Source organism: Arvicanthis niloticus, chromosome 26 (genome assembly GCF_011762505.2).
Source record: "Arvicanthis niloticus isolate mArvNil1 chromosome 26, mArvNil1.pat.X, whole genome shotgun sequence".
NCBI lineage: Eukaryota > Metazoa > Chordata > Mammalia > Rodentia > Muridae > Arvicanthis > Arvicanthis niloticus.
Genome location: NC_133434.1, coordinates 27,229,789 through 27,243,433, shown reverse-complemented (window position 1 = coordinate 27,243,433; position 13,645 = coordinate 27,229,789). Strand labels below are relative to the sequence as shown.

The 13,645-nt window shown below is 48.6% G+C and overlaps 1 protein-coding gene across 8 annotated transcripts in view; it reads right to left on the bottom strand.

The window, feature by feature from the left end:
- Positions 1–13,645, bottom strand: part of Paqr5 (progestin and adipoQ receptor family member 5) — a 71,671-nt gene that overhangs the window by 13,035 nt on the left and 44,991 nt on the right. For 6 of the 8 annotated variants that reach the window (XM_076925347.1, XM_076925346.1, XM_076925348.1 and 3 more), the window contains 3 exons: positions 7,425–7,552; positions 4,204–4,409; positions 469–595 (listed from right to left, as the gene is read on the bottom strand). In XM_076925347.1, coding sequence (XP_076781462.1) covers positions 469–595; positions 4,204–4,409; positions 7,425–7,552 — 461 coding nt within the window. Of the gene's footprint in view, positions 1–468; positions 596–4,203; positions 4,410–7,424; positions 7,553–7,789; positions 7,947–13,645 lie in introns of those variants that run through there. The other 2 variants (XM_076925350.1, XM_076925351.1) reach the window with 2 other exon arrangements.

Here is a 13,645-nt window from a genome sequence, read left to right as displayed (position 1 = left end):
CCCATTAGTGTGAGAATTGATAATGTCAACTAGACAATCTAGAGACACCATGGAGACAAATCTTGGGGTGTGTCTATTAAGAAGTTTCTAGATTAAATTAATTGAAGTGGAAAGGCCCACCCTAGCTGTGGTGACATCATACTGTAGGCTGAGGTCTTGAAATGAGTGGAAAGCATAAAGCTAGCTGGCAGGACTGTCTCTCTACCACAAGCCCCAGCTGCTGTAACTTCTCGGCCTCGATGGACTGTGTCCACCAAGTGTGAGCCAGAGAAAACCTGTCTTCCTTTAAGTCACTTTTGTCAGGTGCTTTGTCCTAGCAATGAGTAAAGTAACTGATACATTGCATGACAGGGGCTCTACCTGGAGCCTTTTCTGTTGGGCTCTTCTGCTGACCCCAACCGCTCATCCCATGGAGATGCCTGCTAGGTCCTCCCATGGTCTCCCGCCTGTGGTCAGAATGCCCAGTACCTGGAGTAGCAGGAGAGGCCAGTGCTGAGAATGGTGTTCAGCACGGCCAGGGCTACGTAGCACTCATGGAAAGTACTGCAGACCAGTGCATCAGGGAACGTGTATGCAGAGTAGGCGATGGCTGAGCCTGTGGAAGAAACAGCAGCCTTGAGACACAGGCCAGCCTTGAGGACCCCTGGGAAAGACTACCTTAGCCTTCATCTTCTGCATAGACCTGTGAACTAGCTTGCCTCTCTGTCCACCTAAATTCTTAAGGATATGTTCCTTCACACACACACACACACACACACACACACACATTCTGTCTTTACGATCCTGTCCCATTTATTTTTATAGATGAGTGTACGTAGGCACAGGGATAGCTAGTAACTCATCTAGAGTCACACAGCAGAAAAAAAAAAAAACCAAAAAACAGAAATAAGCTTCAAACTAAGGCAGTTTGGAGATGAATCCCTGCTTCTAACCACAAGCCGCCACTAATGATGATACCAAACTCATCTGCCTGTGGACAGGATGCTCCCTGAAAAGTTCAGCATCACAGGAAGGGAGTCCCTCCCCCCAAAGACAAAGCTGTCCTATCAGTGGGCTGGGGGTGAGCAGTGACCCTGTTTGGTTTTGGAGTCTGAAAGAGGCAGCTATATCAAGACCTAGAGATACTGAAGGTGTAAGCTTTATGTTGGAGGGACAGAGCTATTACTGCCCATCTTGGTGTGGCTGGAACCTGTACCCTTACCTATCGGAGAGGCTAAATCTGGCCCCAGATCATCTGTTATTCTAATACAGTGGCTCTCAACCCTGCTAAAGCTGTGACCCTTTAATCCACATGTTATGCTGACTCCCCAACCACAAAATCCTTTTCATTGTTATTTCATAACTGTAATTTTGCTACTGTCACGATTCATAATGTAAACAGCCGTGTTTTCCGATTGCCTGAGGTGCCCCCTGTGAAAGGAGCATGCTACCTCTGATGAGGTTGTGACCCACAGGTTGAGAACCACTGTCCTAACACATCAAGGACCTTGGATTCATAGCTAGAGGCAGAAACAGGCCAGATTCAACTTCAGGCTTTTTTTTTCCCATTCAACAGGAGGATCTTCTAGTGAAGCTGAACACAGGGACAAGGGACTATAGTTTGGTGGCATCCACTTGTAACCCCAGTGCCGGGTGAGGCAGACACAGCTAGTTAGGTAACCCCCTAGGGCTCCCTAGCTAGGCATTCTGTGCTAAGACTTTCAGTCCCGTGAGTGATTAGAGAATCACTCAAACAAAAGTGCAAGGCACCTAAAGGCCACCCAGGGTCCCCTCAGCTCCAGAAGTGTGGGCAGAGAGGGCTGAGCATCACCTTCCCAGCATGGTGCCAAGTTCCCATGAGAGTCCACCCAGCTCTGCTCCAGGGCACCAGGGAATCCTTCTCCAGGCCCAACGCTCAGGGAGCTGCCTGGACCAAAATGTACCACTAATGCTGACCCCGAGCTAAGGTGTCCACCAAGTGCTGCATCCAGTGCAAGAGTAAAGGGTCTCAGACCCACATGAAAATACAGCAGGAGGCAAAGCTGACCTGAGCCTCTAGGGGGTCCTGTGGGGAATGGGTGTTTGAGATGGGCCACATGAAGGTGATCACTGTTAATCACAGTAATGGCTACCTTGCAAGAGGGATTCAGACTCAAAATAAGTTTGTTCATAACTCCCCTACATTCTGCTATAGAAAACAAGCCTTAGGGAAGTTAAGAAATTCATCTAAGACTGAATTTGGGACAGGTAGCACAAAGCAGATTCTGGATCTTTGAGTGCCGTGTTAAATTTGTATCGGAGGGGCCAAAGAAGTCAAGTTTGGTTTCCGTCATGTCTGTCAGTTCACAACCGCCTGTAACTCCAGTTCCAGAAGACTGGCCTCCACAGGTACCCACACATGTGGCACACAAAAAAATAAATCTTTTTAAAAAAGGTGTGTGTCAGGTGCTCAGCACACAGCTGGCCTGGAAGGACTGGTCCAAATGCTCGCTTTTGTTAGATCCCAGGAAGCAGCTCAGTTGGTAGAGAGCATGCCTGGCATGCACACAGCCCCGAGTCCTGTTCCCAGCACTGCACAAAGCAACTTATGGCACACGCCTGTTTTCCCAGCACTCAGAAGATGGAGACTTGATGGTCAGAAGTCAAGATCACTCCTAGCTACATAGCCAGTTCAAGAAAGGAAAGTAGAAGGGAAGGAGAGGAGGAAGAAGGAAGGGAGGAAAGAGAGAGAGAGATCCTTCAGGAAGCCACTGGGTTGAGGGCTTAGACCTCATCCTGGGTAATATGACGCCTGAAAGTCCTTCAGTGGTAGAAAGTGGCCTGGCAGGAAATGAGTCAGGAACCTCCCAGGTGGTGGAGCTGTAGGGCAGAGCCCTAAGAAGCTCCAGGTCTGAGCTACGCCCACAGTGAAGATTTATGGGACAGCCTGAGTTCGATCACTGATTAGATAGAATGGGAATTAGAGGTGGGGAGGAGGAGGAAGCTTATTACAGTTCTGACTTGAGCAAGCAGGAGGTGGCACCCCTAGCCAGAGGTGGACCTGAGAGGAAGGGCAGGGCTAGGCCGAGGTGGGGCAGGGATGGGGAGAACACTCAGTCAGCCCCTGAACTTCAGGATCAGCTTCAGATCATCCAGTGTTTGACGATAAGGTTTAGGAGCCCCTTGTTCAGAGATGGGAGGTTGCTCCTGGGTATGATAGAGAAAAAGCCCCATGTTAATTCTGAGTTACTGACAATTCAGAGTGAGCCCAGCTATGGGGTAGAGGAGAGGAAAGAACCGGAAACCAGGAAACAAATGAGAACAGGGATGAGAGGAGGGCGGACAGGATGGGCCTGGGACCATGGCAACCAGTTTTGTCTAAAGGATTGGAGAGAACTGAACAATGGAGCATCAGGCCCTGTGTGCATGCGCGTGTGCGTGTGCGTGTGTGACACACGCAGGTAGGCACTTGTGAAAGAAAGAAGGAAAAGGTTGAGGGTAGTAGTCTCCTGGACAAATTCTTGCAAAAGCAGACACAATGACTAGCTCTTACAGCTAGAGTGGGGTCAGAAGGGAGGAGGAAACCAGCACCAGCATCCCAGGGGACAGATAAATGACCCTGTGGAGGAGAAAAGCAGGAGGAGGGGCTTCTTAGTCAGGAAAAAAGAGTCAAGGAGAATAGGAGCCCCACCAGCCAGCGGCATCTGCAGTTCACTCCTCTCCTGCAGGGCCGTGGGCAAGTCTGTGGTGCCTCTAAGCCTCTGGGCCAGTGTTTGTGACTCTCCTTATCTCTACCAGGTATACCAGATGCTGGCCCTGATATGCCGGGGTCAGTCCACAGTGGCCGGTTAGGGCCAAACTGGGAACATTTTAAAGTCCTTCCAAAGCTGTGGTTAATCCTGGCCATCATTGAAGCTTAGTTAAAGTAATACCACAGTAACAGAAGTCCTAAGTCCTGGATCTGTGTGATGGGGTTACATATGAGGGTGCTCCTAGGCTTCTCCTTAGACCAGGGAACAGCCAGGGAGGCAAAGGAGCATTTACACCATAGGAATTGGCAAAAGCTACAGATCAGGGTATAACACAGACAGCACAAGGATGAACAAGCCTTTTATACAATCCACGGCAGAGTTCCTACATCTTTGTGACTCTTCCAAAAACCCTTCCAAAAACCCATCAAATCTCATGGGAGACAGGTAGATGGTAGTCTCGGAGGAGGGGACAGAAGGGCAGGGCCTCACGTACCCAGGCTGAAGAGATTGACGGCACCATAGTCCAGAAAATAGCAGATATGCCGGGCGTTCTTGGACATAGAGCTGAATGTGTGTGCGCAGCTGGATGCGAGGGGGTACACGCAGCTGGTCCACATGTACACGAGCATAGGCCACGAGTAGCTGTCATTCTGGATGTCTGTCATATACAGTGCAGTCATGAACCTCCACACAAAGAACCTAGAACAGAACATGCACTCACTCAATCCCCTCGTGTTGTGTTCTGCCTTCCGCCCCACTGGGAGGTGGCCCATCCCATGACGTTCCACTTAAGTTGCAATAACACAAACTAGAGAGGCTGAGGTGAGGGCGTGCCTTTTTGACTTGAAGCAGCGAATTGGGGACAGACACGTAGGGTAAGAAGACAGTCCTTGGGGATAGAATCCCGCTAACGGCATCTTTCCCAGCATTCTCTCCTGTCTCAGCTTACGTACCTCTAAGAATAAGGGTCTCATCCCCTCTCATGGTAGCTCTGAGTGTTGGGAGGGTCCTTCTAAGTCATATTTGAATGGCCTCTAGCCATATGCAGGTCCCCGCTACACAACCTCTTCCTTCCACAAACCACTACTGAAGAGCAAGGTCCCTTTGTCAACAATGTCTATCAAGGAAGGGGACTGCACAAATCCCAGTAACTGAAGAAGGGTCACAAGGCATTTCTGGCTACAAGGGTGATCTTTCCCTATTGTCTGGCATAAGTTGTTTGCTGTTCCTCCCAGATTTTCCTTTTATCAACAACACATCATTCCTCGCCCTGCTTGCTTGGGGAGTCCCAGATGCAGATTTTCCTAGTCTCTTGGAGTGGGCCATCTGACAGCCTGGCTGGGTGTTGGGAGCTGTGCCGATGGATCAACCGAGCACGGATCTCAAGACATACAAGCAACGGCAGGCAGTATGCAGTGGTATAAAATTCAAAACAGCTGAAACTTAGACAGACATAATGGGAGGTAAAGGAAGATCATCCTTAGTTATATAGAGTTCAAGGCCAGCCTGGGTAACCTGAGACCCTGTCTCAAAAACCCAAAGCAAGCCAACAGGAGAGCCAACTGTGGCCCCTCCTCTAGCTGGAACACCTGTTCAGAATCTTTAGAGTCTCGGGCACAGATAATGTGATATCTGAGGGAGATGAGCAACAGGAGAAATTCAGGGCCGGGGCCTATAGACCACTGTCTAGGCGTTCTGAGAAAGCTTTGGAGGGCACAGGTGCTCCAGAGAAAACCAGGGGCCAGAGAGACAGCCTAGCTCTGTTCCCTTCTGCAGTCTTCAGTTTGTCCACATGTACAGGCTCTTGTTGATACTGCTCTGAAATGGGGCCCCAGTGTATAGCCCAGGCTAGACCTCAAAATCATGATCTTTCTGCCTCAACTTTCCAAGTTCTAGGATTACAGGTATATACCACCACACTCAGCATAAAGTCTTTAAAACTTTTTTTTTTTGGTATTTATTCTTATGTATATGGAGTATACCGTGGTGGTGGTGGTGGGGTGTGTGTGTGTGTGTGCACATGCGTGCTCTATCACGTATGTAGAGGCCAGAAAACAACTTTGTGAAATCAGTTTTTTCCCTTCAACCTTTACATAGGTTCTAGAGATCAAACTCAGGCTGCCAGGCTGGCCTGCCAATTGTCTTTACTCCCTGGCCAGTCTTGACAGCCTTTTTAGCGTGGCTAATAATTTTCTTGAGCCACTACATCTTCTTACCACTGCTCAGACTGTAGGCCCCAGGCCAGTCAAGATTCTGTATGGATCACACACTTCACCCCAAGACTGTTTTCTCCCTCCCCTCTTGTTAGTTGCTGGATCCCCACTCTGACTTCTGACATCTAGGTGGGCTGGCAGTTCCACGCTGAAGCACAGAGACTTCCTGAGACTCAAGTCCACTGGCCACACTCAAGGACTTCCCACCTATCTCAGCCTCTTAACATGACTCAAAGAATTTGTTCCACCTGGGCCACCAGCCCACAGAGGTCTGAGTAGGACAGTGACCTGCTGCTGTCCGATCCTCCCGGGCCTGACAGATACCCAACTCTCCAGATGTTCAAGCTGTTTCCTCAGATTCGACTGAAATATCCCAGCATTTGGGAAAGGCTGCATCTGCCCTGAACATATATGGACATTTTTCTTGTCCTTAGTGTGTGAACAATATAACAACCTTTCACATAGCATTTACTTTGCCTCGGTATTTTAAGGAATCTAGAGAAAATTTAAAGAACATCAGAAAGTATAAGGAGAAATATGTAAATACTGTGCCACTCGACAAAGGGTAAACTTACAGGCTCCGGTATCTTTAGGGGACCCTGGAACCGATCCCCATAGATGCTCTCTGAGAGTTGCACCATGATCTGGGGATGTGACCTGCCCTTCCTCCCCCCATTACCAAGTGAAAGCACAGGTGTGTAAGGCAGGTCTTCGATCCACCTTTCTTAGCAAAGAGCCTCCTGGCCTTCCCGGAACCCCCACCTGTCACCCTTCCTTCCCAGAGCTTGGCTCCTAGCTGGCTCTATTAAACGTGACCAACAGTATATTGTTACTCTTCCTAGACAAATACAAGCACCCACAACCATGTCTGTGTCTTTTGTTGTTGTTTTCAGAGAAGGCCTCATGTAGCCCAGGCTAGTCTCAAACTCACTTTGTAGTTGAAGATGACCTGAAACTTTTTGGTCTGCCAGCCTCTACCTCCCAAAGTACTGAGATTACAGCATACTGAGATTAGGGCTTCCATGTGTGGTTTCTGCAGTGCTAGTGAATGAACCTGGGGCTTCTTGCACACACTCTACATCTCCACCTGTTGTATCTTTGCTTTATCGGGGTGTTCTCTCAGTCTCAGCAGCCCTAAGAAATGGAAGAGGATCATGCCTGTTCTATAGGCAGAAAATGCCAGGCTTAGAGAGATTAAGTGACTTGCTCAAGTCAGTGACACTTTAATAAAGACTTCTTGAAGGCCTGAAAAGCCTTTAAGACGGAAGGAGATGAAGATAAATTCTGCTCAGTCAATAGACGTGGTAGATCCTACAGAAACCCACAGCCTGGCGCTTAGTCTGGGATAGTGGCAGCTTCTTGTCCCTCTGTCATACATGCACCTACACCCACAGGGAGACCCCTGGCCCTGGCTCAAAAGCCTCCCTGTCACCAGCTGAGTTTTTAAAGTCAGTCCCCAGGGATCCAGTAGGAGATAGGCTGTCCAGGGGCCAGAAGGTACCAGAAGGGTAGCAAGTGCGTCCAGATGTTGAGGGTCTCATTGGTCATTTGGAAGAGGCTGAGGATGCAGGCAGTGGCGGAACTCTGTGGGTGTCGGTAGCCAAAGAGGATGCCCTGCTCATGGAACACCTGTGGAGGGGAGACAGGGAAGGGGAAGGAGGTGAGACAACAGGAGGGGTGTCCTGGCTAGCATCGTGTCCTGGGTGGTTGATTAGTTCCGTGTGCTGGTCCTCTCCCTTCCTGCCTTTGTCCACTCTCCTCCCAGGAGCTCCTAAGATCCTCCAAGCAGTCCCAAGCCAGCTGAGATCCGAGGGCCAGGCCAGCTTTGGGAGGGCAATCTGGCTTTGTACTCCTGGCTGTGCTTACCCTGGGCATGAATGTTGTCTAAGAGTCCGTGTTTGTACTCTGCCTGAGGCCTATGGCCTGGTCTTTAGATGCCTTCGTGGCTGGCTTGCATGTATGCTGTCTGCCCGAGGCAGCCTGCCCTGGATGTCAGAGGCTGGAAGGGCGATCTCTGCAGAAGATCCTCCCAGTGGGATGATGTATTCACAAGGCGCTTCATAAAGGCCTTTTGATGATGAGGCCCGTGATGCCAAAGACTGGACTGTGGGAGGAGGATGCTGGCCACTGCAGGATCATAAGAGCCATGGTCCCCAGAGAGGCCTCCTGGTAAGACTGTTCTCTCTTCCCCCAACACGTCCAGTAAGAAATGTAGGCTGCTCAGGTAGAACCAGCGGGTTTTGACTTATCTCAAGTATTGTACTATATCCATTTAAAATGGTAACAAGATGGCTAGGAGATAGCTCAGTGGGCGAGATGTCTGTTGTGCGTTCATGAGGTCAGATTTCAAGCACCAGTGTAAAGTACCAACCAAACACAAAGCGCTGAGGGCCTGCGATTCCAGTGCTGGAGAGGTGGAGACAGAAGGATCCCTGAGGTCTACTGGCCAACCATCCTACCCAGTCGGTGGATCCTGGGTTTAGTAAGAGACTTTGCCTCAAAGAATGCAGGGACAGTTGGGTGTGAGGGCACACCCTTTAATCCCAGTACTCTGGAGGCAGAATCAGGCAGATTTCTGTCGGTTTGAGGCTAGGTCTAGGTAGCAAGTTCCTGAGCCAGCCAAGGCTACATAGTGAGACCCTATCGCAAAAACATCTAATAGATGAGACAGTGAAATGATGGGGAAGACACTCAGTGCCAACCTCTGGCACATGCACTCATGCACACAATGACTGACAAAACAACCAGGTAAGTGTCCTCCACACCTGTCCATCTCAGAATGTGAAGACAAGTGGAATGTGTTCCTTCTATATCCTAGCGCTACAGAGATGTACACACCCACATGGGACAGAGATTGGGGAAAGCACTGAAAAGGAAGCCAGTTGGATAACAGAAAATGAATCTTCCTCTCTGTGTTGTTTAGCTCAAGGTTCCGTCACACTTCTGGCATCTGGGGCCAGATGGTTCTTTGTTGTGGAAGACTGGCCTTTTGTGTGCCTATTACCTGCTAGAAGTACACAGTCTAACTAAAACCTGTCTCCATGCCAAGTTGTGACAACCCAAACTGTTTCTAAATATTGGAATGGTCTCCTGGAGACAGCATCTAATTCTGGCTAAGAACCACTGATTTTGTTTCGTGACAAAGGCTTGCTCTGTAGCCCAGGCTGACCTCAAACCCTTGGCAGTGTTCCTGCTTCAGCCTCCAAAATGTTGAGACTACATGTGTAAGCCATCATGCTTGGCTAGAACCATTTGATTTCAATGGTTTACACTGTTATAACCTTTGGAAGGTAAATTATAGCTAGTGAGATGGATTCGTGGGTAAGGGTACTTACAGTCAATGAACTCCGATGACCTGAGTTCAATTCCCAAACCCACATGCTAGAAGGAGAGAACTGACTCCTGCAAGTTGTCCTCTTATACACACACACACACACACACACTCACACTCAAAATAATCATATAGGAGTGAGCTAACAGAGACAAATTCTTACAGTGATGCTCTCTATTTAGTCCCCATGATGGAAGTCAAGTCACAGAACTTTCTCAAGCTTTCACTTTGCTTTCTTGTGGCAGGAGGGGAAAGCTGCAAGAGCCCCACTGACTTAGCATGCATGAAGCCTTGGGTTCCACTCCACAGAAAGCCCTGTACAGAATATAGCTGCTCCCACCTCTCGCTGTTCCAGCCAAGAATTCCCACAGAACTGTAAAAGAAAGTAAGCAAAAAGGCATGTTCCAAATCTTAGCACTTGGGAGAATGAGGCAGGAGGATCTCTACAAGTTCAAGGCCAACCTGGCATACAGAGCAAGACTTCATCTCAAAAACAGAAGCACACTGATGCCCCCTGTGGTACACCATGGGGACTATGAGATAGGACAGTGGTGACCAGCGTGGTAGGTAAGCAACTCAGAAAAGGAAAGATTTGTTCTTTATAATCCCAGATCACAGTCCATCACTGAGAGAAGTCAAAGTGGAAGCTCAGGGCAGACCTAAGCTATTCCATACACCATTGCCTCCAATCAAGAAACTCATTTCACATCCAGTAAACACAGCAGCAACCGTGGAGAACTGCTTGCTAGCTAGCTTGTTCACAGGCTCAGGCTCAGCTAGATTTCTTACATAGCCCAGGACCACCTGCTTAGGGAATGGTACCGCCCACAGTGGACAGGGTCCTCCTAAGTCAATTAACAGTCAAGAGAATCCTCCATAGACACGGCCACAAATCTGACCTTCTTCAGTTGGGATTCACCTCTCATACGACTCTAGGCTGTGTCAAGTTGACGGTTAAAACTAACCAGGGCAGCAGACATGTTGCCTTCTGATTTTAGCTACAAATTTTAGGAAACTGTTAGGTTCAGTTCTGGGTAAACTGGTTAGGCAGTGGGAATGGAGACAGAGACATTGATTTATGGTCTCACGAAGAAGTGCAACTGGGGCCTGGAGAGATTGTTCATCAGTTAAGAACACTTGCTGCTCTTGGGCAAGACCTGGGTTCATTTTGCAGTACCCACGTGGTGGCTCATAGCCACTTGTAACTCTAGTTCCAGGGGATTTGACATTGTCTTTTGGCTTCCTTGGGCAGCAGGCACACAATATGACTGGGGCCAGAGAGAGGGCTAAGTGGTAGGTGGTGGGATCAAGATACATGACATACACGTGCTACATTGTCAAAGACTACACACAACACGTTGTAAGCTCATATGTAAGAAACCAGAAAGTTTTATTTATTTGTTTGCTTGTTTGTTTATTTTATTTCTAAAACAGGTTTCTTTGTGTATCCCTGGCTGTCCTGGAACTCTCTCTGTAGAACAGGCTGGTCTCAAACTCAGAGATCTACCTGCCTCTGCCTCCCAAGTGCTGGGTTTAAAGGTGTGCACCACCCCTGCCTAGCTATAATTCTTTTTTAAAGAAATAAAATTTCTGTTAGGTTTGATTTGCTCTATTTTTTTTTTTTTAAAGACAAGTCATCTTAAATTCTATCTTTTGGGAAAAGGATCTCTGGTAGCCCAGGCTGGCTTTGCACTAGGTACATAGGATAACCTTGAACTTCTGTTCTTCTTGATCATACCTCCGGAGTGTTTCAACAACAGCAAGTCCCACCACATCCAGTTTATAGGGGTCTGGAGATAGAACCCAGGGCCTCTAGCATGCTAGGTGAGCACCCTGCCACCGGGGCCGCATCCCAGACCTGTTGGTTTTGACTTTCCGTTCTGCTGAAGTGTCTGGCTTACGGTGGATATCCTCCTACAGTGGGCACAGGAATCTTGACCTGCAGACTCCACCAGGGCTATTGATAAGGAAGCAAACGTGCCTTCTGCCTTTGATGTGTGTAGAATGGACTGTCCCTGGTTTGAGATTCAGAAGGTCCTCTCTTAGAAAATGTGGCTCCCAGGGGCTTCTCATTGATCCATCAGACTACATTTCAAGTGTGTGTGTGTGTTTTTTTTCTTTCCCATTTAAAAATGATCCAGTCGGGGTTGGGGTGGGGTACTGGGAAGATGTCTCAGAATTAAGAGCACTTGTTGCTCTTGCAGAGGATCTAGGTTCAGTTCTTAGTAGCCAACTCAAAACTGTTAACCCTTCTTCTCAGTGATCCAGCACCCTGCACCCTCTTCTGGGCTCTTTGGGTACTGCATGCATGTGATACACACACACACACACACACACACACACACACACACACACACACACGCAAAGCAAAATGCCCATACACATAAAGTAAATAAACTTTTAAGATGACTTCAAATGACCTAAAATATTGGCTGCTTACTAAAATGCAAAGACTGCATAAAGGAGTGTTTATAATCAACTGTTTGCTCCTTTGTGTGAATTAGCTAAGCAGATCCTTGCTTTAAATTGCTGGGTAACACACAGCAGGGAAGACTTTATTCAGGACCACTTGACATAAGCAAGTGGTAGTCTAGAACCAAGGAGCAGACTGAGGGCTTGTGGTTGGAAAATTCCTGAGATCCCTGAAGGGAGCCTGGCTGAATCAACCTGACAAGATTCCTGCTGAAAACAAGCCAGAGGGACTGGCCTTGTCTGGGAGAGCGGCAAATGAAATCAAGGATTAGACCCTCTGGCTGCCTAGAAAAGGTTACTCACAAACTGGCAACTGAGCATGCAACCAGCAAGTATGCTCCTCTCTGTGGGGCCTGGCATGTGGGCCCTGGCCCTTATGTCTGGCCAGCACAGTGCCAGACAGAAGCCTAAAGGGAAAAGCAGGGAGAATGTTCCTGTCAGTCACATTTGAGAATCCTGTCCCAGGGCTGGGGATGTGGCTCAGCTGGTGGAGAGATTGCTTAGCAAGCAGAAATCACTGGGTTTGTTCCTCAGTCTGGTATAAACCAGGCAGAGCCGTGTGTACCAATAACACCAGCACTCGAGGTGGGAGCATGGGGGTCAGGAATTTAAAACCCATTCTTGGCTACATATAGCATTCAAGGCCAGCTTGGGCTACATGGCTAAAAGGAGGATGAGGAGGAGGAAGAAGAAGAAGAGAAGGAAGAAGAGAAGGAAGAGGAGGAGGAAGAGGAAGCAAGAGGAAGAGGAGGAAGAGGGAAGGAAGAAGAAGAGAAGGAGGAAGAGGGAAGGAGGAAGAGGGAAGGAGGAGGAAGAGGATGAAGAGGAGGAAGAGGGAAGGAGGAAGAAGAGAAGGAGGAAGAGGGAAGGAGGAAGAGGGAAGGAGGAGGAAGAGGATGAAGAAGAGGAAGGGGGAAGGAGGAAGAAGAGAAGGAGGAAGAGGAAGAAGAGGAGGAAGAAGAAGAGGAAGAGGAAAAGGAGGAAGATCTGGTCTCAGATCTGAGGGTGGGAGAAAAGGGCTTTGCCACAGAAACCAGGGCTGGGTACTGATTAAAAGAGCCTGCCTCCATGTGTCCCGCTGTTTTGACCTTTACATGTATGGCAAGCCCAGTACCATGTATGTGGTAGGGGCAGGATATCAGGTAGCTCGTGAGAGGCCATGGAGGTAGGTAGGGAATAGAAAAAGACAACTGCTCTCTGTGACCCAAGACAAATGACTTTCACTTGAGATAACACAACCGATCCATTCCTGCCCTCCCCAGACCAAACCTCTGTTTACTGGATTACTGGACAGAATCGCTAGCACTCAGGTGCACTCCTGCTCCCAGCAGCTTTGAGAACAAGAAGGCTGCAAGTTCCCTCCCCCATGACATCCCAGTCTCAGCAAAGCACTCCACATGGAGTCGATCTTCACAGAACACAGGCTACATACATCAAAAGAGCAAAGAGAACATTTGAAAACAGTTTTGTATTCCCAGCTCAGTTTGATCCCCAATGGCAAATTACAATCATCTCCTCGCTACTCTGAAGCCTGGCTTCTTTTCCAGCAATGTTCTCCCCTCCCTCCACCCCCAACTCCCTTTGAGTTAGCAGGCACCTGCTTTGCACAGCAGATGCAGTTTTCAGGGTTCCATTTTGCATCTAACAGTAGCAGACTGGGCAATTTAGAGCAAAATGAAACAGAGTTGCCTGCAGCTTATTAGGAGTGAGAAGCTTCAGGCACCTGGAGCAGAAGGGCAAAGCCAGCCAGTTAGCTCTTTTAGTGCTTGCGTCAGGCTCAGCACCACAGAAGATTCCCTGAGACCCCGGTGCACCTGCCAGCTGAAGCCTGAAATCCCACCCTTTGGTTTTTCTAGCTATTAAACTGCAAATCACCCAAGGGGAAATAAATGAGGGTTTCTGGCCTGTGGTAAGTAACA